The 20794-nt window shown below is 38.4% G+C and overlaps 1 protein-coding gene and 1 pseudogene across 2 annotated transcripts; both read right to left on the bottom strand.

The window, feature by feature from the left end:
- Positions 1-5294: 5294 nt before the first annotated feature.
- Positions 5295-9572, bottom strand: LOC103332324 (Mitochondrial transcription termination factor family protein). Of its 2 annotated transcripts, none has more exons than XM_008235047.3 (3): positions 9222-9572; positions 9031-9108; positions 5295-7322 (listed from the first exon to the last, which is right to left on the bottom strand). In XM_008235047.3, the coding sequence occupies exon 3, from the start codon at positions 6890-6892 to the stop codon at positions 5711-5713; it is 1182 nt and encodes a 393-aa protein (XP_008233269.2). In that variant the 5' UTR covers positions 6893-7322; positions 9031-9108; positions 9222-9572; the 3' UTR covers positions 5295-5710. The 2 variants fall into 2 exon arrangements, with proteins under 2 accessions (XP_008233269.2, XP_008233278.2); XM_008235056.3 differs by having other exon boundaries at positions 9241-9572.
- Positions 9573-11971: 2399 nt separating this feature from the next.
- Positions 11972-14866, bottom strand: LOC148920878 (pentatricopeptide repeat-containing protein At4g19191, mitochondrial pseudogene; annotated as a pseudogene).
- Positions 14867-20794: the final 5928 nt, after the last annotated feature.

The following is a 20794-nucleotide window of genomic DNA, read 5'->3' as shown; positions in this document are numbered from 1 at the left end:
GTCCTTCTGAATCCATCCTAGCGGGTACAACTTAGGATGTGGTGTGGTCTCTAAATCCACTTTTCTTACTAAAGCCTCTGAAATTAGGTTTTTTGACTTCCAAGGCCAATGATAGCTTGTACAACACTTTTCTTCACCTGAATATTCACATGAAACAAGTCTTCATGGTTGTACGTGTCTTCAATATCTGTTGGTCTTGTCATAAGGGTAAGTGTAACATCAAGTTGCTTGAACTCTAGAAACTCTTCTACTTATTGTGTAGTTAAGGTGGTTTTTCTGTCATTTCTCTCTTGGTTGTTTTTCTCTCTCTTTGGCCACAACTCAGGATGGAGTATCCAACACTTGTCTTTGGCATGTCTGCTGGTTTGACAGTGATCATAGTAGACCTTCCATATTTGACCTTCCTTGCTCTGCTTCCCTTTTTTCTGCCAGTCAGTTTTGTTGACAGGTTTTAATTTGTCATCCTTCTTGTCAGTTCTTTTATTTTTTGCCTCAATGGCAATGGCTTTCACAGTAGCTTCTTCAATAGTATCTATGGTGAACAATTTTAGTTCTTTCCTTATGTAGTCGGCAAAACCTCCAATATACTTCATGAAAACATTGTAGTCATCAACGTCAATGTCCAGAACCATAGCTTGGTTGTGGAACTCTGTTGTATACTCTTGTACGGGCTGCCTAAATCTTTGTCTGAAATGTTGCCACTTTATACCATCTTTCATCTTCATAGCCAACTGGATATAATTGTTTTCTAAAAGCATCTTGAAGTTCTTCAAAGTCAATTTTGAGACATCATACCGTCTCTGATAAGACTTCCACCATGTAAGGGCATGGCTTGAAAGTTTCAAACTCGCAAATTTAATCTTTTGCACATGAGAATACTTATAAAGTGTGAAATAAATTTCTAATGTTTCTATCCAGTTATCTAGCTTTTCAGGATCAACATCTCCTTTATATATAGGGATATCAACCTTAAAATCAATTTTTAAAGTATCAATAGAATTTTTGTTGTCACCTGATTCAGCTTCCTTTTTCGTTGGATTAGCTTGTGTGTCATCTTCATCTTCGCTATCCTCAAAAACTTTTTTCTTGAGCATTTGATCAGGTTCATATGAAGTTAATGGACGTGAAGGTTTTCAGTCTTCAAACTCTCCACGAGTTTAAGGATTGATGCAGACAAGTTTTCAACTTGCTGCTCAAGCATAGTGATGCAATCGTCATCACTAGATGTATCCTGTTTATTTTCTCCAGTCATAATGTCTCTCTTGGACCTTGGCTTTCGGTGTACGAGCAAAGGACCTAAAAGTTCTTCTCCAGAAACTTTGCGTTGGTTGTGAGTTGAGACCACAAACCACGTCACCCTCTCGGATCTGGTGCTCTGATACCACTTGATCCAAAACTTCTAGTTAATAGAACTATGAATTCCTAGTTTATAGGAATAAGGGAACGAGGGAATTTTAAGACAATTAGAGAAACAAAAGGAAGAAGCTAAGGAACTGCTTTGAGTTATGCTTTTAGAATTGCTTGATTCATTTCAATGAATAACTTATGTATTTATACAAGGTTCGGTTGCTAAAATTAACTAAATTAAAATAGTAAATTATTTTAAGCCATAAAGAATGATCGGCCTAAAATCTCACTCATTTTGAAACCATTAACTTTTTATGGTTTATAACAATTCGTTATAAACCATTAGTTTTTATGGTTTTAAATAATATAATAATATAATATAATTAATTATAATTATATTAAATTATGTTTATTTTTGTTGGTAGATTCTCCTGGATCACTCGAGACTAAATAGGGGTTTCCGACGTCCAGCGGCTTCAAAACATAGCCACATGCCTCTCTACTGTCCCACACAAAACGAGAATTAATGTATAATTAAAAGTAACAGTCGGACGTGTGGTATTTTCAAAAGCTTGAGTTTCATCTACAAATTTGTGCTATTATTACTACATATGGATGTCCGCATGAGTTCAGTTCTTTCTAATGGTTAAGCAGCTGCAGGTTTTGTAGGGCTCTTCGTCACAACTTTCAAGGTTGGCATTACACATAATTTTCGAGAAACCAATATAGTAGACCAAATCTAGGACATACTCTTCATCATGTACGTATTTGGTTTAGTCACTTTCCTTCTATTGTACTACATAAATTAATTACAGTTTGATCGTTGTGGTTTTAAGAAATGTAGAGAATCTTCTTTGTAAATTCCTTTGTAATTTTCAAACGTAAAAAAGGTTTCATTTCCACCAACTTGATTGATATTTAGGAAATGTAGTATTGAACTAAAAATTTCGAGTAATATAGTATCAATGGCGCTCAAACACTTACCATTTCGTAACTTAAACTGCGGTAATTGCATAGTTTGGCCCACACTATAATGTATCTCATAATCCAACTTGTTTCCTTCTTAAGTACCTTTATTGAAAAATCATCCGTACAAAAAATTCACTCGAATTTAAAACCTCTTCATTATCTAATTGTGACAAACTAAATATACTAAATGGCTAAATGATCTCTAATCTGTACAAAAAATTCACACAATATTTTTGATAAATAAAGAATTCTTCGCAAAAATGGCTAAATGATCTCTAATTTGGATGCAATTTGGCAAGGATAATCATTGAATGAGGGCCTAAAAATTGAAAGAGTTGGATTATGAAACTACATTGTGGAGCAGAGGAATTAACATTGTACTGACCTACATACTAACTCAGAACGCTTACTCTTTATCTTTTCTATTCTAACTTTTAGATACATATTAGTTTCAATCAGCAAGAAAACAATAATATATTTTGCGCAAGATAAAGTGAAAAGATTGGGTTTTCAAAAGAGAAGCTAACATAATTACCTCATACAAAAATCATGAAGACAGATGCCCCGTTTTGCATTTTCGTCTGTGATCTCCAAAAATTGTTACAAGCATTCTCCAATTAAATTGCACATTGCATTATGAGTCCTTTCTATCAATTCCGTCTCATTTTCCATTAAAAATGATCACATGGCCAACTTTTTTAGCACAAAAGTAACTTTTCCGAGCCAAATTAAGAAGAAAAAAAAAGTAAAAAAGAAAAACCAATTCAGTCTAATAATATAAAATGAAATGAAAAATCAAAAGAAAAACTTGTTTAAATTTAATAGAGAATGGCCAGCGACCCACTACTAGCAACACTGATATTGTCCACAACTTAACCACCTACGAAGGCCAATAGATGTGGGGTTTTATCACAAAAAGTCTCGGTAATATTAGTAGTGGAACCATTTATTATATTTTTTATTTTATTTAGTTAAGTTTCCGATGTGGAGTTATATTCTTCAACAAAACTTTGAAATGACAACCCAATAGCATTGTTCGTAATTCGCATAGAATTGCTATAAAAGCTGGTTCTTTTCATCTTGATATTACTTCTATTCTGTTTGATAAAGGAAAAGTGATTTTCAAATGATTTGAAGCAGACGAAACCTTCACAGACAACATATATGGACGAAACCTTCACACGTTGAAGTTAACAACATATATGGACTGGAATGAATGTCAATCCTTTCATCGAGAAGTTGCACTTAAGACTCATTTTATCTTATGGAATAAGTCGAGAGACAAGGGTAAAACCACAGTGGAGAGATTGAAAACACAGACATCGGAGATTCGGAGAGATCGAAAGAAAAGGAGGTTACAGAAACAGCGGCGAGATCCGAAACACAGAAATCTCGGCCGACCCCTTAAAAGTTGGGAGTTGGGACGACAATGTCCAAAGTTCATAAAAGATATTGGTTTATGGACAAAAAATGCACTGTTTATAAGCATGCCGACAAAGCATATGTTATCATTTATTCAATCAGTCACGTACTGCACATGTTGACATTCAACAATGAAACATAAGGCTATTGACTTTCAAGGACCAACAACAATAGAGACTCTAGGTAGTTAAAGAGTTCACATCACCGCCCAATCGATTTCCTCTCCTTTCCACAGTTTCCGTAGCCACGACATGCCAACTGTGGCTATTATTGGTCTACAAGTCACAGCTACCATACACATGTGGTGTGGCCTCAAATACATAAGCAACGATTGTACTGTCTGTGGCTGAAGGAGCTTGTGTCAGTATCTTATTAGGCTTGTGTCACTCAGGCCCTAAATACTCTTCAGAACTTAAGTTACAAGCCCTTTGCAATTTGTCTGTTTGAAATGAAGAAATAGTGTCCGTCCATTCTAGATACAGAAAACATTCAACCAAGAGCTTAAAAGATTTGAAGGGATTGAATGCATCATTTTGGCGGTGGAGAGGAGGATGTAACCAACAAAATGGAGACCAACCGCCACAAAGAAAATGTAGTAAGGCACAAGGGGAATCGTTCGCAAAAGGAAAGAAGAAAATTTAACATTGAGCTATTACAAATGGTAGTTTGGACCGTTGTCAAGCTGGCAACTAATTAACATCCATGGAAACAAAAAATTTGCCAGAATGAGGCTAGAAATAAAGATACCCTTTCTGAGTAAAATAACATAGAAATACACTTAAGCTACACCAGGATCAAGCTTATCACAACTGATGAGCATGAACATGGACATAGCTAACACATCCAAATCCAAAATTGGATGATGTGAGAGCACGTGTAGTCGTCGTTAGAGGTGGGAAGATGGAGAAGAAATTTAACGTTCAAGAGTTATTCTTAGTTGTAATGTTTATCCATTACCAAAACTAGTTAAATTAGGCGATGGACTTGTACGTCAACTTGTTCATACCAATTACCCCTATATTCCATGGGAAATTTTTTTTTTTCTTTTTCTGAGTGCAATTCAATACATGCATGACCCATGTCCAACTATCCACCCTGCAAGTAGGCTCATAGCTAGTGCTTGTAAGGTGTTTGTGCCACCTCATATTTGGATCATAAAGTGTGTTGATCCTTTCAGCATAGACGGTAAAAAAATAGACACATCTTAAACAAGGAGTTCAAACTACTTTACACCCATTGTTCTTAGTAAAGTTAAAGGTCACTAAGGATCAAGTCACTAATGGTTGACAACTTACAAAAGTTCTCTGTTTGATAAGTCAAGTTTTGAGGGAATTAGATTAAAACAGTTATCCATCAAACAGAGAACCTCTGTTTCATGTCACCAGAAAGGAGTACAACAAAAGCTACAGTAAAAAGTGTTTAGAAGATAGAGAATATCCAACCAAGGGCATCACCATGTATCTTCATCTTCAAAACCCATGAACCAGTCAAATACCCCAAACAATTAATAAAAGTTCATGACACCCCATTCTTGTATGGATGTAACTAAGCAGAAATAATGAACAAGCTCAATCAAATTCAGAGACTGAAAGTACACAATCCGATAACCTGACAGAGGCAAAAATATACTCATACAAACAGACCTTCAAATATGATATATTCTCTTCTCTTTTTGTTTAAACAATGAAAAATGGGACATTACAAAGAACACGGACAAATCAGAACCAGAACAATGCAACATAACATCGTATAAAAAAATACAGAAAAATAATATCCAAATCTTAAGTATCTCATGTAGTCATGGTGATCCTGCATATCCTTAAACTTTCAGGCTACTCACAACCCATTCTCCAGACAAGGCACAAAGGGGTTTTTCAGATCCGTCTGAACCCAAAACCACCACCATGTGATACAGTCTTGATTCAAATGTGGCCTAGAACTCCCACCTGGGAAGATGAAATATTGAATTGAACTAAGAATCTTCTTCCCGAGTAGAATCCAGCAGATGAGCTTTGTAAGTAACTAACAATACCTCTGCGTCATCCCTAAATCTTGATATAAACTTATCCAAAAATTCATCCTCTGTCAAAACAAGTGCAGCATAAAAAGTTGGATCCCTATTCAATAGCCGTTTTGACTTTATAACCTCTAAAACCCTGTATCGGGCAATCACTCGGTTCTCCATGCTAAACATCAAAATCCAAGGTGTATGAATTAATACTGACTTTTTGAACTTAACCGTGTTCAAGAAGAAATCAATTCCTAACTTTAACTTCTCCTCCGATGTCCTAAGCAACCCTGGAGTTCTTCTAAACATTTCCATACATTCATCCTCTGAAAAGCCAAAAATACAAAGCAGGTCCACTTTTCTGCTGATTGTCTCATTGCGCAAACAACTGACTGTGTAGAGAGCATGAACCAACATCCTAGAATTCAATGAGAAACCCATTTCCAGAACCCGTGAAACAAGGCTTCTAAGTACAGATTCTTGCACAATGAAAAGCCATGGCTGCCTCTTCAATAGCATGGTAAGCTGAGAACCAACAATTCCACAACTCTCCATAAAGGCAATGTTGCCCAACAATCTTGATTCTGGATCTTTCCTCACTACCCAATTGCATCTACACAAAACCCGAATCAAATCCTTGGCATTCTCATCATTCCCTAAGATTTTCTTGAGAATTTCAATACAGGGTACTAATTTTCTTTCCAAACTAACAGTCAAAAGCGTGGAATTCTTGGAAATCAAACTAGCGAGATCAGAACCGGAAAGACCTAACTGTTGAAAGAACTCAAGCTTTGGCCTTAGGGTCTTATCAATATTAGAAAACAAGATTTGGGGCGAGCCACGCACAGCAGAGCGGATATGGGTATTGGAGAATCCAAGCTCTCGAAGAAAGCTACGGACGGATTGGGGCTTTTCAGGGGATGTGACCCAGGAGAAGCGATTCGAGATTGAGGACGCTTGGGTTTTGGTAAATTTGAAGGTACTGATAAGGTAATCTGTTATGTGAGAGTTTCCATTTGGGTTTGGGATTTTCATGGGTGAAGACAGAGAAGAGAAAAGAGATATGGAAAGTTTGGCTGTGTTAGAGGGAAGGCATTGGAATTTTGGAGGTGAACGAAAGAACATTAGTGGTTTCAGAGCTTGCATTTGCACCTATAGCCACATATAAATGCATATATATATATATATATATATATATGACTATTTAAAAATATTGAGAGAGACAGAGAGAGAGACGGGAGATTTTTGAGTTGTATGATTATGAAAGAAAGGAAAGGTGACCAAGGGGAGGGGGAATCAAAGGTAAAAATGAAAGATATAAAGGAATAATTAAGTGATGTTCATCCAGTGGGCACTTTAATGAAGAAAAGAAGCATTGTACATTGGGAGAGGTATAAGCGTTTTTGTCTCACTTGTAATAGTTCTTAATTCTCAGTCATTTGATTTACTAATATTACTGATAGTTTAAACATTTCAATAGGGAAATATTGTTACAACATTTCTTGAATGTAATGGCAGACAAGTTACCAAGTAGTGTTTCCTTGCTTGCTGTTCCAGGCTCACGCAGAGATACATTCTGTCAAGAAGCATGAAAGATGATTTTTTTAATTTAACATGTATGCCGAACTTCAAAAAGGAGTAGAGCAAAAGCTAATTTTTTTTTTGAAGATAGAGAAGATCCAATCCAAAAGCATCACCATGTATGCTTCATCTTAACATGAAAACACAAATCAATTCAATCAAATTTCAAAACTGACATTACACAATCAGATAACCAACAAATAAAAAAAATTCAAACATGCCATATGGTTTTTTAATTCTTTAGAAGGAAACATTACAAAGAGTATTACGAAGCAGAATAAATAAAAATGCAGCACAAGAACTTAAATAGGAGGCCTTGCTGCCCGGATGATCCCCTTTAAGGAACAAGAATCTATGATGTCAATTAAGTTATGCTATACCTCTCAGACATATGGTTGGAAATTTCCTAGCTCAAGCTCCATGTACAAATTTGTAGTCAGTATGATCCCGTTTCAGGAACAAGAATCTTTGTCAAATAAGTTACTCTATACCCCAAACACATATGATGAGGAATTTCTTATAGCTCAAGCTCTATGCAAAGATTATACCATGTGTGAAATAACTTCAGTGAGAAAATTAGAGATCCATGTCACACAATCAGACAACCATGAAACGAAAAATTCTGAGTAATAAGATTAATTTTCTTTGTATTACTCAAGCTAACTTTACATATAACAAAAACAGAACAGAACCAAAACACGAAGAAGCAGAAGAAAGAAACAAAACTAGAGGCATTATATCCAAAACTGAAGCATAACGTCTTGTACTTGTGGCGATCTCTTTTCAACTATGACAATCTAGATGTGTAATAAGTTACACAAAAACTTATGACAAGGTATCTCCTGGGTCAACCTTTGGTGTACAACACATTCTTTGAAATAGAATTTAAAACACTTATTGAATGGACATGGTTCATTCAATTGATTAATATCTAGACTGAAAAATAAAAGAACTTACATTCCTAACCTTGCAATTAAGACCCTGACCCGTCCCAGGAAAACAATGCAAGTGCAACACGATTGTTTTGCAAAGTAGGCAGGTAAGCGGTGCACAGGTTACAAAATGTGTTTGAAAATTGCGGAACACTTTCATTAGCAGTTCCAACTGGTGGGATGTATTTGCATTCTTTAGTGGAGCAGGGTCTTGAAGATATGAGGGATAATTCTTTGTGCTAACTATCATTGTTGACAACCTGTGCACTGCTTCCCAACCTACTTTGACACTTGAGCGTAAACATGACCGGAGCCAGAATTGTTTGTTCAGGCCGACTAAACTTCCAAACTGAACATTTTTTTTAATGGAAGGTGATAGAGCTTTTGTTTAATGGAAGAAACGACTAATTCCATGGCTGACATAGAACTTGTAGGACTAAGTTAATGAAGAGAAGAGAAGGAAAAAAAAAAAACGAAACGGAACCTAACCCTCAATTCTATAAATTGGGGTGGAATTGGTTCGGTTACCAGAAAATTATGACAGAATAAGAAAATACAAAATAAAATGAAAAAGGGGCAAGCTACATCTTTTACAACTTCACCAATTTTTTGATTGACAATATAACAGAAGCCAAACCCAAATCAAAACAGATAGATTCTTATGCGACAAACGCACCATTAATCAATAAACCCAAACAATTCATTCCCAAGCTAAATTGAGTAATTCACCATTCAAATGTAAAATAACAGTGCCTACAAGAGAGAAATTACCTCAAATCAGCATCTGAATTTGGGTCTCAACTGAAATTCCCAAATTGGGATTTGAGAGATATAGAGAGAACCGAAAACCTAAAAGAGAACAAAGCAACCATATAAGTCAAAAGTAAAGCAGGAAAAAAAATTATAGAACTCAGAAAACAACTGAGAGTGAGGTGTGTTCGAAGAAAAGAGAAAAGACTAACAGAGAAATGATGAGTTGACCTCGCAATGGGGAGGGAGGGAGAGATTGGCCTCTAAATCTTAAGTCAGCTACCTCAAATTTGGAGGCTGGCAAGGTCGTCTCCTTCACTGTTGTTGGCCTGAATAGAGAGGAGAGAGAGGTGAGGATGAGAGAGCCGACGAGAAGAGGGAGACGACGCCAACAACAATGGAGCATGAAGGAGGGATGGGGACGCAGAGGATGAATGATGGCAGTGTGGGCTTTGTCGCCAACGTCGGTGGATGTGGCGGGGAGCAGCGGTCTGGAAGAGAAGACTTGGATGTTTGTCTGGCGATTAAGGCACAAAGTCACTTCTGGTCCGTGGTTTGACAATTCAATCACTTTTGAACTTGTAGTTTCAATTTCGTCATTTTTGACCACGTAGTTTCATACTTCAGAGAATTTAAGGACACGTAAATTTCCATCAATTTTTTAATGGAGTAACCACATGCCTCTCATGTGAAGGGCAATTTTGTCATCCAAAGCCCCATGTAAAAGCTCGTCTTTACCTCTTCCCTAAAGCTCGCAAAATTGGCCATTTTGAAGCAAATTAGGACTAGGGGCTCCTAAAAATTTAGTGAAATTCGTCTGAGCTTTCAATTGAGTGCAACAACAAGGTGTGAAAAGACTAGCAAAACTTCAATCGGTTATTATTTCCGTGAAGAAGCAACGACGATGATGTGAAGAAAGGTGAAGTCGATGGAGGCTTCAATAATCCAAGTGAACTCAGAATCTTTAAGGGTTCAGTTTTCTGTGCGAAATTGTTTTATAACTTATATTCGAGTTTTCAATGCATATAATCCAAGACTTTTGTTTAATCCATTCTTTTGTGGCCTTGTTTTGTTTTGTTTTTTTCTTTTTCTGAATGACCTTGTTTTGTTCTGTAACTTTGGGTTTGGAAAGTTCTTGCTTTGTTGCTATGGTGGTGGGTGTGATTTTACACTTTTGTACTTCATTTTCAAAGCAGCCACTATCTCCTGCAATTGCTATAGTTGCTGATCGGCGGTGGGTGTGAGGTGGGGAATGGTGGAAGGAGTTGAGAAAGGAGGAAGAGAAATTGGTTATTTGGAAGATTGAAGGGAGAGAGAAAGGGATGGAGGAGATAGAGATTGGTTAGGTGCTGGGAATTTGGAATAGTGAAGAAAGGATTTTGAGATTTTGGTTGCCCATTTTCGCGCCCTAGGGAAGAGGTAGAGACCAGACCAGCTTTTAGCGTGAGATTTTAGTTTGACAAAATTGCCCCTCCATGTTGTTGCTCCGTTAAAGAAATTGACAAAAATTTTATCTTTTCCTTGAATTGTTACACATATGAAACTACAAGGTCAAAAGTGACAAAATTAAAACTACAAGGTCAAAAGTGGTTGAAGCGCCAAACTATAGGAACCAAAAGTGACTTTTGGCCTCTTTTTTTTTTTTTTTTTTTTTTTTTGTTTTTTTTTTTTTTTTTGTGAGTGTTAAAGTGAAGGCAGAGTACGGGAGGACGAAGTTGAAGTAGAGGCTGAGTGAGTAATGGTCTGCGTCGCTATGCTGTGTTTACGCAATAAAGTTAGCTTTTAGTCCTTGTAGCTTTTCGGATGTTCCACTTTGGTCCCTTCGGTGTCACATCTAGCAATTTGATCCAAATAGTTTGATAAAGGTCGCAATTTAAGAACACATCCAAATTTCCGTCAAACTCCCTAATGCTGTAAGCTTGTGCTCTTCACGTATAAGGGTATTTCTATCTACTAGTGTTATCTACCTATTTGGCTAAGGGCCAATTCGGTATTGTTGTGCTGTGAAAATAATCGTTGTCGATTTACGTGAGAGAAATCAGTGCGTTTGGTAAACTTTTTGTTAAAAGTGTTGTTGGTACTATTTCCTAATAATTAGAAAATGATTTACATAATCATTAAACTCAACCTCTTCAAAACCGATTCTGTATAATCAAAAAATAAAAGCACCTCATTACCGCTTTCCCTTGTAACTTTCTCTCATAGCAATTTTTAACAATAAGTGATTTTCTTATAGTTTACCAAACGGGCTGGGCTTATCAATTTTTTTTTAAAATCACTTATAACCCCAAATAAGTAATGCCAAACGGGCACTAAATCTCTTCCTATTTCACAAGAGCTCTTTAAAAATTTAGACTCTAGGGTTGAGATTTCATTCAATTTGTAGAGGGATCATAGTGAATTTTTTTTGATTTAGAGGTGGCAGAAGTGGCTCATCTTGTCATGGCATACTGATTTAACTCTTTACATGAGGGGCGTGTGCTTACTCCGTCACGAAATAGGACTGAATTTTGGACGAGCCAAATTGGATGGAAATTTGGACATGTCCTTGAATTTCAATGAAAATCAAACTACATGGATCAACTTGCTAAAATTTAAACTACATGAACTAAAAGTGATTATTTTTTTAATAAATAATTTAAGGTTTTTTTTACTGTAAATGGTCCATGAATGTACTAGTCTTCAAACTTTCATTACGAGTTAGGAATGGGGTGATGGTGGTCGCCCTTATGGCAAGCGGACACAATGGGTGTCCAATATGAAACTGAAAATAATTTAACAAGACCAAAAGAAAAACTTCATGTTACAAACAAGAAACCAATAAAAAGAAAGGCAAACCAGAAGAGATGAAGTTCTTTGTAACAGAAGGGAAACAGACTGCTAGGTTCAACTTTAGGAAACGAATGGAAAATGCAAAAATTGATAGGGGGGCTTTGGTCAAACGAAATATTCATGATCATGGTTATTATGTTGAGCAAATATAAATTATTTAAACTAATCATTTCACAAAATTGTCTGAATGTGGCAAGTATTGTTCTTCTTTCAACTGCAATGCCAAACTATCTAACATTGCATATATAAGCAAGCCTTCAGGATGACCCCTATCTTCGATTGTAAATACATGAGGTTTCCCGTTAACATGAAGAAGGCTTTGTCCTGGAATTTTTTTTATTTTCTTAAATTTCATAGCTGTCCTTAATGCAGCAACTTCATCCCACCTTCTCTCTGATGCATATATGTTGGCCATCTCCACAAATGGAACTGCACCCTGGGGCTCCAACTCAAATAGACGGCGACATGCATACTCCCCGATCTCTACGTTACGGTGAATCTTGCAAGCATTAAGTAACGCACCCCATATGTTCGCATCAGGTTTCATCGGCCAACTTTTCACAAGCTCCGTTGCTTCTTCCAACCTTCCTTTACGTACAGGAATAGTGGTCTACCCCAGAATTTATTTTGTACACTTTTTTCATCATGTCAAAGAACTCCATTCCTTTCTCAAGAAGACCTGCACGAGTGCAAGCTTGAAGAATGGCAAGAAAAGTTAATTGGTTTGGTTTTAAGTCCAAATCCACCATCAGGCAGAAAAGGTCCAGAGCTTCTTCGTAGTTGCCATTCAAAGCAAAGCCTGCGATCATAGTTGTCCAGGAAACAACAGTTCTCACTGGCAAGGCATAGAAGAGCTCTTGAGCACTGTTGATATTTCCACATTTTGCATACATGTCAATTAAAGCATTGCAGACTACGATGCTGCCTCTTAAACCGTTAGAAAAGGCATAGTCATGAATCCATTTTCCAAGCTCAAGTGCTCCTGTTTGGCCGCAACCTGAAACCAGAGAAAGCACAGTAACCAAATCAGGTTTCTCACCAACTGCTTCCATAGCATAAAACAATCTTAGTGCCTCATTCAAATCTCCTTTATCAGCATACCCACTGATCATAGCAGTCCATGAAACACAAGTTCTATTTGACATGCCATCAAATAAAAATCTAGAAGAAAGTATATCACCACACCTGGAATACATTGATATAAGGGCATTGACAACAATAATGTCAGAATCACAGCCCATTTGAATCCCATGACAATGAATCAGCACACCTTGTAGCAATTTATCAGGTTGAATGCATGAAGACAAAAGGCTCACAATTGAGCCTATATCAGGCCTATATCCATCACAGAGCATCCATTTGTAAAAATTTAGAGCATCAATAAATTTCTCCAAGTTTGCATATCCCGCAATCATTGAATTCCATGAAACAACAGTCCTCGCGCCAATTTCAATCCCATTAATGACAGCCATGGCCGAACTTAAGTCATTGCATTTGGAATAGGCAGAGATCCAAGTTTTAGCCATTGAAACATCTCCATCTATCCCAATCTGAATTCCAAATGCATGAATGGCTTTCACCAGTGCCTAATTCTTTGTCTCCAAACTTGCCTGGGTCAACCCCATAACTGTGATGGTATCAGGCAGAATTCGTGCAAACCTCATCTCATGGAACAAATGTAACATTTTATCAAGAAATCCCAATTGCGCAAAACCCATAAGCATCACATTCCAGCAAGCCACGTCTCTCATGGGAATTCTCTCAAACAGAATGTAGGCATCAGCCAACTGATCACACTTGACATACATATTGAGCATTGCTGTTTGCAGAAAGATATCTGACCGAAATGGTGATTTTAAAACATTGGTGTGAATAATTTGGGAGAATTTGAGGTTGGAGAGCTTGGAACATGCTTTAGCCAAGAAGGGAAAGGTGAAGTTGTTAGGTTCCAAACCATTTTGTTTCATTTGGAAAAAGAGAAGGAGGGCTTTGTGGGGACGGCTTTGGTTCACAGATTCTCTTATAGCAGAGTTCCATCCAACAATGGTTGAGAATTTTGAAAGAAGGACCATTTATCATTGTCTTCGTCGTGGCTGACAAGAGAGATACTTTCTCTTCAAATCTAACTTAATGTTGACAACCATCAGTTTTACATATGCCTTGAAACTGTCACGTAAGCATCATCAACTTCGGGGATGCATCCACCTTTATAACAGCACTGTTTGAAACTGCCACATTCTTAAATGTCTTAATAGGGAAGGTCTAATGCTACATTTTGTGATGCAATCACAAGACACCCAAGTATTGGTGTCTTTCTTGCTGCTCCTGGATGAAAGAGAGTACCCTTTAAAGAAGCATGAAAGATGAGTTGATTAATTTCACAGATATTTAACTAATTTAGAAAAGGAGTAGAAGAAAAAAGTAAAAGTTTTTGAAGATAGAAAAGATCCAACCCAATAGCATCACCATGCATGCTTCATTTAAAGAGGGCAAAACCATGAACCAGTTCAAAATTGTATACATGCAACTAAACTGGAAATAGGAAATATATCCAACCAAATTAGGAGACCCACATTACACAATTGAATAACCAATAATGACAAAACAGAACCATTTAGTCATCTGTGCCCCCACCAAAGACACATTGGATCCCGAAGCTTAGAGAAGTGAAACAACTATTATGATAATGCTCATGAATAAGTCCTTATGGAAGTCTCTTGAGATTTCCGGATTGATGGATTCTAAATTTACAGAGGAATCATCAAAGTCAAAAGGGTCCAAAAGTGAAAATAAAACACTGTTAGAAATGCAAAGAAACTGATTGCACAAACCAGAAACGACGAAACCATTTATGGGATTAGGAAGTTCTAAATCCAAATACTTGGGAATTGCTTCATAACAAAAGAGTGAGCACCTTCTTATGCTGTGTCATTAAAGAAATATTCACAAGCATTTTTCATGACATTCATCTCGTGACGGAAATTTATGAATCTTGAACTGCTAATGCAAGTGTTCCACCATTTGCAAACACATCTGATCACTTGTGCACCACGATGCGGACATCTGTGACAAACCTTTTAAGGTTTACCAAAGAAGGAAGAAACGATCAGCCAATCCAACATTATCATTATGGTTGGCGTGAAATCTTAGTTTCCAGATTTCAATAGGAAAACTATTTTTTTTCCAGATTCCAGATTTCACTAGGATTTCTAGATTTTCCAGATTTTACTAAGTTTTAGTTTCCAGTTTTTAGTAGGATTTGATTTAAGTTTCCTAGTTTGTTTGGATTGGTTCCTTTGTGGATTAGGATTCCTTTTTTTTAGTAAGGGATTTTTATCCTATTGTCTCTAGGTTTAGTTTGCTATAAATACTCCCTATGTAGTTCTTAAAATTGAGATTTGAGATAATAAGAAAAGTTTACTTTCTAGAGATTGGAGACTCCTTGGTGTGAGCAAGACCCCGATGAAAGGGTGATGAGATCAGTGAAAGTTGACGCTCCTAATTTTGATGGTGAGCTAAATCCTAAAGCACTCCTCGACTGGTTGGCTACCATGGATAGCTATTTTGAGTGGCATGACATGTCCGAAGCTCGAAGGGTGAGATTTGCTAAGATAAAATTGGTGGGTCAAGCTGGATTGTTTTGGACCAATGTTGAAACACAGCTAGAGAGAGCTGGTGAAGAACAATCGTCCACTGGGGTGAGATGAAAGAAAGGTTGAAGCAGAAATTGACAATTTAGGGTCTTTCTGAAAAAGTGTATATCTATTCATCAAGAATTGGCCATTATATGGACAGAATACAAGTTAATTAGGAAAGAACACAGGCTGATCTTCAGCCCCTAAAATCAGCTAACCTACCATATATACATTTATCTAATTATAGCCTACAGCTAGTATATCCTAATTAAGGAAAGAATCTGCTGGTATTTAAATCTGTAAATCAGTATAATCACTGTCAATCTACTGGCATTAATCATGTAGTTATTTCCTTTGACATCCCCCCTCAAATTGATGTTGGTGAATCGAGAAGCATCAATTTGCCAACAAGGAAATGATGGCGCTGACGTGGCATGGATTTGGTGAAGATATCGGCAATCTGCAGAGTAGTGGAGACATGTGGAAGGGTGATAACCTGATGATCATAGGCTTCTCGGATTGAGTGACAGTCAACCTCGATGTGCTTGGTGCGTTCGTGATAGACGGGGTTGGCTGCAATTTGGATGGCACTTGTGTTGTCAGCATGCAGTGGAGTAGGATGAAGTGGACTGAACCCAAGCTCTGTGAGGAGACCACGCAGCCAAATGATCTTGGAGCACGCAGCAGACATGGCTCGATACTCTGCCTCAGTGGATGATTTGGAGACGTGGTCTTGCTTCTTGCATTTCCAAGAGATAAGGGCATCACCAAGAAACAGACACCAGCCAGTAGTAGATCTCCTGGTGTCTGGGCAACCGGCCCAATCAGAGTCACCATAGGCTTGGAGCTGAAGGGAAGAACCTGTAGGAAAGAACAAGCCGCGACTAGGTGTGCCAAGAATATAGCGAATGATGCGGCGAACGGCAGAGAGATGGTGATGCCTTGGGGCTTGCATGAACTTGCCAGGTGTGAACAGCATAAGAGATGTCCGGTCGGGTGATGGTTAGATAGATAAGACTACCAACCAACTTCGATAGGTAGTAGGATCCTAAAGAAGCTTCCCGTCGTCACGTCGATATTTCACATTAAGTTTCATGGGGGTGTCAACTGAAGTAGTGTTGGTAAGGCCGACTAACTGAACCAGATCTTGACTGTACTTGTGCTGATGCAAGAAGAGACCGTGAGGTTAATGATGGACCTCTAAACCCAAGATATAAGTGAGCTGACCAAGATCTTTCATGTGGAAAGTAGAATGCAACAAAGTCTGAACTGCAGAGATTGCCTCTAAGTCGAGCTGGTGATGACGATATCATCCACATAAACAAGGAGGACAACGATACCCATGGATGTCCGTTGTAGAAAAAGAGAGGAGTCATTCTGACTCTGAGTGAAAGAAAAACCAAGCAAAGTGGAGCAAAACTTTTCAAACCATACTCATGGACTCGCTTCGCACCATACAAAGAACGTTTCGGTTTGCAAACATCATTAGGTGAGGAAGTAGGCATACCAGAGGGAAGTTTCAAGTAAAATTTTTCCTTGAGATCACTATGGAGGAATGCGTTCTTAACATCCATTTGATGTAAGGGCCATGATTGGGATGCAGCAAGGGCGAGTATGGTGAGGACATTGGTCATTTTGGTGACTGGTGCGAAGGTCTCATCGTAGTCGAGACCATATTCTTGTTTGTTGCCAAGTGCCACTAACCGAGCCTTATAATGGTCTATGGACCCATCAGAACGAAGCTTGACAGAAAACACGAACTTACTGCCAAGGGGTTTCACGGAGGAGGGACATGGAACAACGTCCCAAGTTTGGTTTTCCTCAAGTCGAGAAGCTCGGTTTCATGACTTTCCGCCAACACTCATGCTTCATGGCCTGTGTATAAGACGAAGGAAGAGAAATAGAAGATAAGGTGGCAGTGAAGGATGAAAGAGGAGAGGAACCAAACCTATCTGGTGGTCTACGAACCCGAGTACTTTGTCTGAGAGGGGAGGTGCAGTTGCTAGAACAGGAGCGACAATCGGGGAAGGAGCTGGAGGGGGCTGGGGAGGTGCTTTGGAGGCTAGTGGGAAGTGGCGGAGGAGCGTCGTTGATACACTAAGAGAGGCTTAGAAGGGACTGGTGCTGGAGAAGAGGTATTTAAAATAGGAGTTGCAGAAGAGTTAGTAAACATAGGCAAAACAGAAAATGAAGGAGAAACGGGGTCCTGATGCGTGGGAAAAAAATACTGATTTTCTAGAAAGATTACATTTCTAGAAACTCGAATGCGTCGCAAAGTTGGATCATAGCAAATAAAACCCTTCTGGTGGACTGAATATCCTAGGAAAGCACACTGAATCGATTGAGCCGTGAGTTTTGTGCGTTCATGCGCAAGAAGATGAACATAACAGACACAACCAAAGGTACGAAGGTTGGAATAAGATGGAGGGCTACCAAATAACTTGGTGAAAGGAGAGTTGTGGTGCAATGTGGAAGAAGGCAACCTGTTGATGAAATGGACAGCAGTGGAGAGAGCTTCACACAAGAAACGAGAGGGCGTAGATGACTCTAACAGGAGAGTGCGAACAACATCAAGAAGGTGACGGTTCTTCCTTTCAGCCACCCCATTTTGTTGAGGTGTTGAAGGGCAAGACCGTTGAGAGATGATGCCGTGAGTCTGTAGGAAGTCCTGAAACAAATGAGACATATACTCACCCCCATTGTCAGAACGAAGGATTTTGATATGGGCCGAAAATTGGGTATGAATATATGCATGAAAAATCTTAAAAACAGAAAAGACTTCATCTTTAGAATGTAAAAAATATATCCATGTGAAACGGCAATAGTCATCAATAAAAGTGACAAAGTATTTGTAATTAGCATGAGAAGTGACTGGTGCCATTCCCCACACATCACTATGTATCAAATCAAACGGTTGGACTACATGTGGTGTGTGAATAGGAAATGGGAGAGTCTTACTTTTGCCAAGTTTGTAAGAATTGCAATCAAATTCAACAACACTAAGAGATGGTGATTCTTTATTCCCAAGAATACCAGATTTCAGTAAATCATGAAGTACATTAGAGTTTGGATGTCCAAGACGTTTATGCCATGCTCGGTAATTAACATGAGCAGAATTACAAGAGACAGGGGTAAAAAAGAAGACAAAGGAAATTGAAGAGGAAAAAGACGTCCCACTTTAGGCCCCTTCGCAATCATCCTCCACTGTTGATCCTGCACAACACAACCAGATTTAGAGAATTCCACTTTGCAATCATTATCAACCAACTGACCGACAGACACAAAATTGGTGGTAAGACCAGGAGATACAAAGACATCAGTGAGAGAGGAAGAAACATCACCAGTGGCCGTGATAGGTAAATGATTGCCATCAACAGTATGAATTTTGAGATTTCCAACATATTTGTTTACATTGGTAAGAGAATTAGCATTGTTTGTCATATGATGGGAAGCCCCGGAATCAAAGTACCGAGGAGATGATGTAGAGAAGGGTTTACTTGAGAGTCCTAAAGCTGAAAATGCAGAAATGATCATTTGTTGAATCATGTCGGGGTCACTGAGTTAAACAGGAGCGGTAGCACTTTGTGTCGTGTCTGCAGATCACAGAACTACCGCACTAGAAGAGCCAGCGAGACGGTATATGTGGTCTCGATTTCTTGGGGGGTCGAGTAGGACATTCCTTGATGATATGGCCATCCTTTTTGCAGTAGTTGCAGAATTTCCGGGGACAATTTGCGAATAATAACCAAATCCCTTGCAACAAAAACAACGAGTGCTCATATCCCTGCCTCGTGGCTTACCTTGTCTGCATAGGCCACAGGAATAGATGCAGACCGCCGTTGTTCCATGGTGGTTTGAGTGAGAAGGCGATGTTCCTCATGAAGGAGATCATTGAGGCATGTATCTAAGGAGGGGACAGATTCCCGGTTCATAAGATTGGATCTGGTGCCTTCAAATTCAGGTCTCAATTTCATTAGAAATTGATCCCTCCGGGTAGTTTCATGGACAGATTGAACAGAACTAAGACCTTCGGATGGTAAGTCAGCATAAACTATATCAGTGTATTCAGCCCAAAGATTATTGAATCTAGAGTAAAAATCAGAGATAGAAAGGCTATCCTGTTGGAGAGCAGCCAATTCATGTTCAAGCTAGAACCGACAAGCAGTGTTTCGTTGACTATAGATCTTCTTCAGGTAAGTCCACATCTGAGTTGCAGTCTGAGATGATCGAAGGTTCAAGATGATATTAGGTTCGACAGATCCTAAAATCCATGTCATAACTTGAGCGTCCTTGACTTCCTTCTTGGCGTGCTGGTCTTTGTCTTTGTTTTTGTCAGGAGATGGGTTACTTCCATCAGCATGTCCCTACGCTTCCTTACCTTTGACGAAAATCCCAAAGTGAAATGCCCAAGCAGAGTAGTTCTTGCCATTGAAACGAATCAGAGAAACCTCGGACTTATCCGAAGACATGATGTCAAGAGAACTTGATCAAGAATAACTGAGACTAAGGAACTTGGGAGCGAGAGATAATTCAGAGCTATAGCTCTGATACCATGACAATTTAGAGTCTTTCTGAAAAAGTGTATATCTATTCATCAAGAATTGGCCATTATATGGACAGAATACAAGTTAATTAGGAAAGAACACAGGCTGATCTTCAGCTCCTAAAATCAGCTAACCTACCATATATACATTTATCTAATTATAGCCTACAACTAGTATATCCTAATTAAGGAAAGAATCTGCTGGTATTTAAATCTGTAAATCTGTATAATCAGCTGTCAATCTGCTGGCATTAATCATATACTTATTTCCTTTGACAGAAATATCTACCATTATCCTATCAACAAAGTTTGTTGGACGAGTGGCAAACTCTTCGTCAAGACGACATGCCAGTTGCTTGAATATATTGCAAAATTTGAGGAATTCATGCTGAGATGTGACATAAGGGAAGATCGAAGGATGACTTTTTCTCGGTTCAGGATCAGGACTTCATCCAGAGCTTCAAAGGGAATTAATTCCTCATACGGTGAATACCTTGGAGAGGGTTTTTCAGATAGTACAAGAATTAGAGAAGTATTTGAAATCTTCCAACATAGTCAAGCGAGTTGATCCTCACAAATCTAATTTTCGTGCTGGTACATCTGGGACAAAGCCTAATGCAATGTCTAAGGGTTTCACAACGACAAGTTCAGTTAGAATTGACAAAGGAAAAGGAGCACTAATGGATACACAAAATGGTGGAACACAAAGATGTTACAAATGCCAAGGGTTTGGACACTTTGCTGTCCAATGCCCAACGAAGGAGACAACAAGAAG

This window comes from Prunus mume, linkage group LG1 (assembly GCF_029339155.1).
Source record: "Prunus mume cultivar Tortuosa linkage group LG1, ASM2933915v1, whole genome shotgun sequence".
NCBI lineage: Eukaryota > Viridiplantae > Streptophyta > Magnoliopsida > Rosales > Rosaceae > Prunus > Prunus mume.
The sequence above is the reverse complement of the archived record's forward strand: the minus strand, read 5'-3'. Positions and strand labels throughout refer to the sequence as shown.

Coding starts and splice junctions, on each gene's coding strand:
- LOC103332324 (XM_008235047.3), bottom strand. CDS start 6,892: ATGCAAGCTCTGAAACCACTAATGTTCTTTCGTTCACCTCCAAAATTC.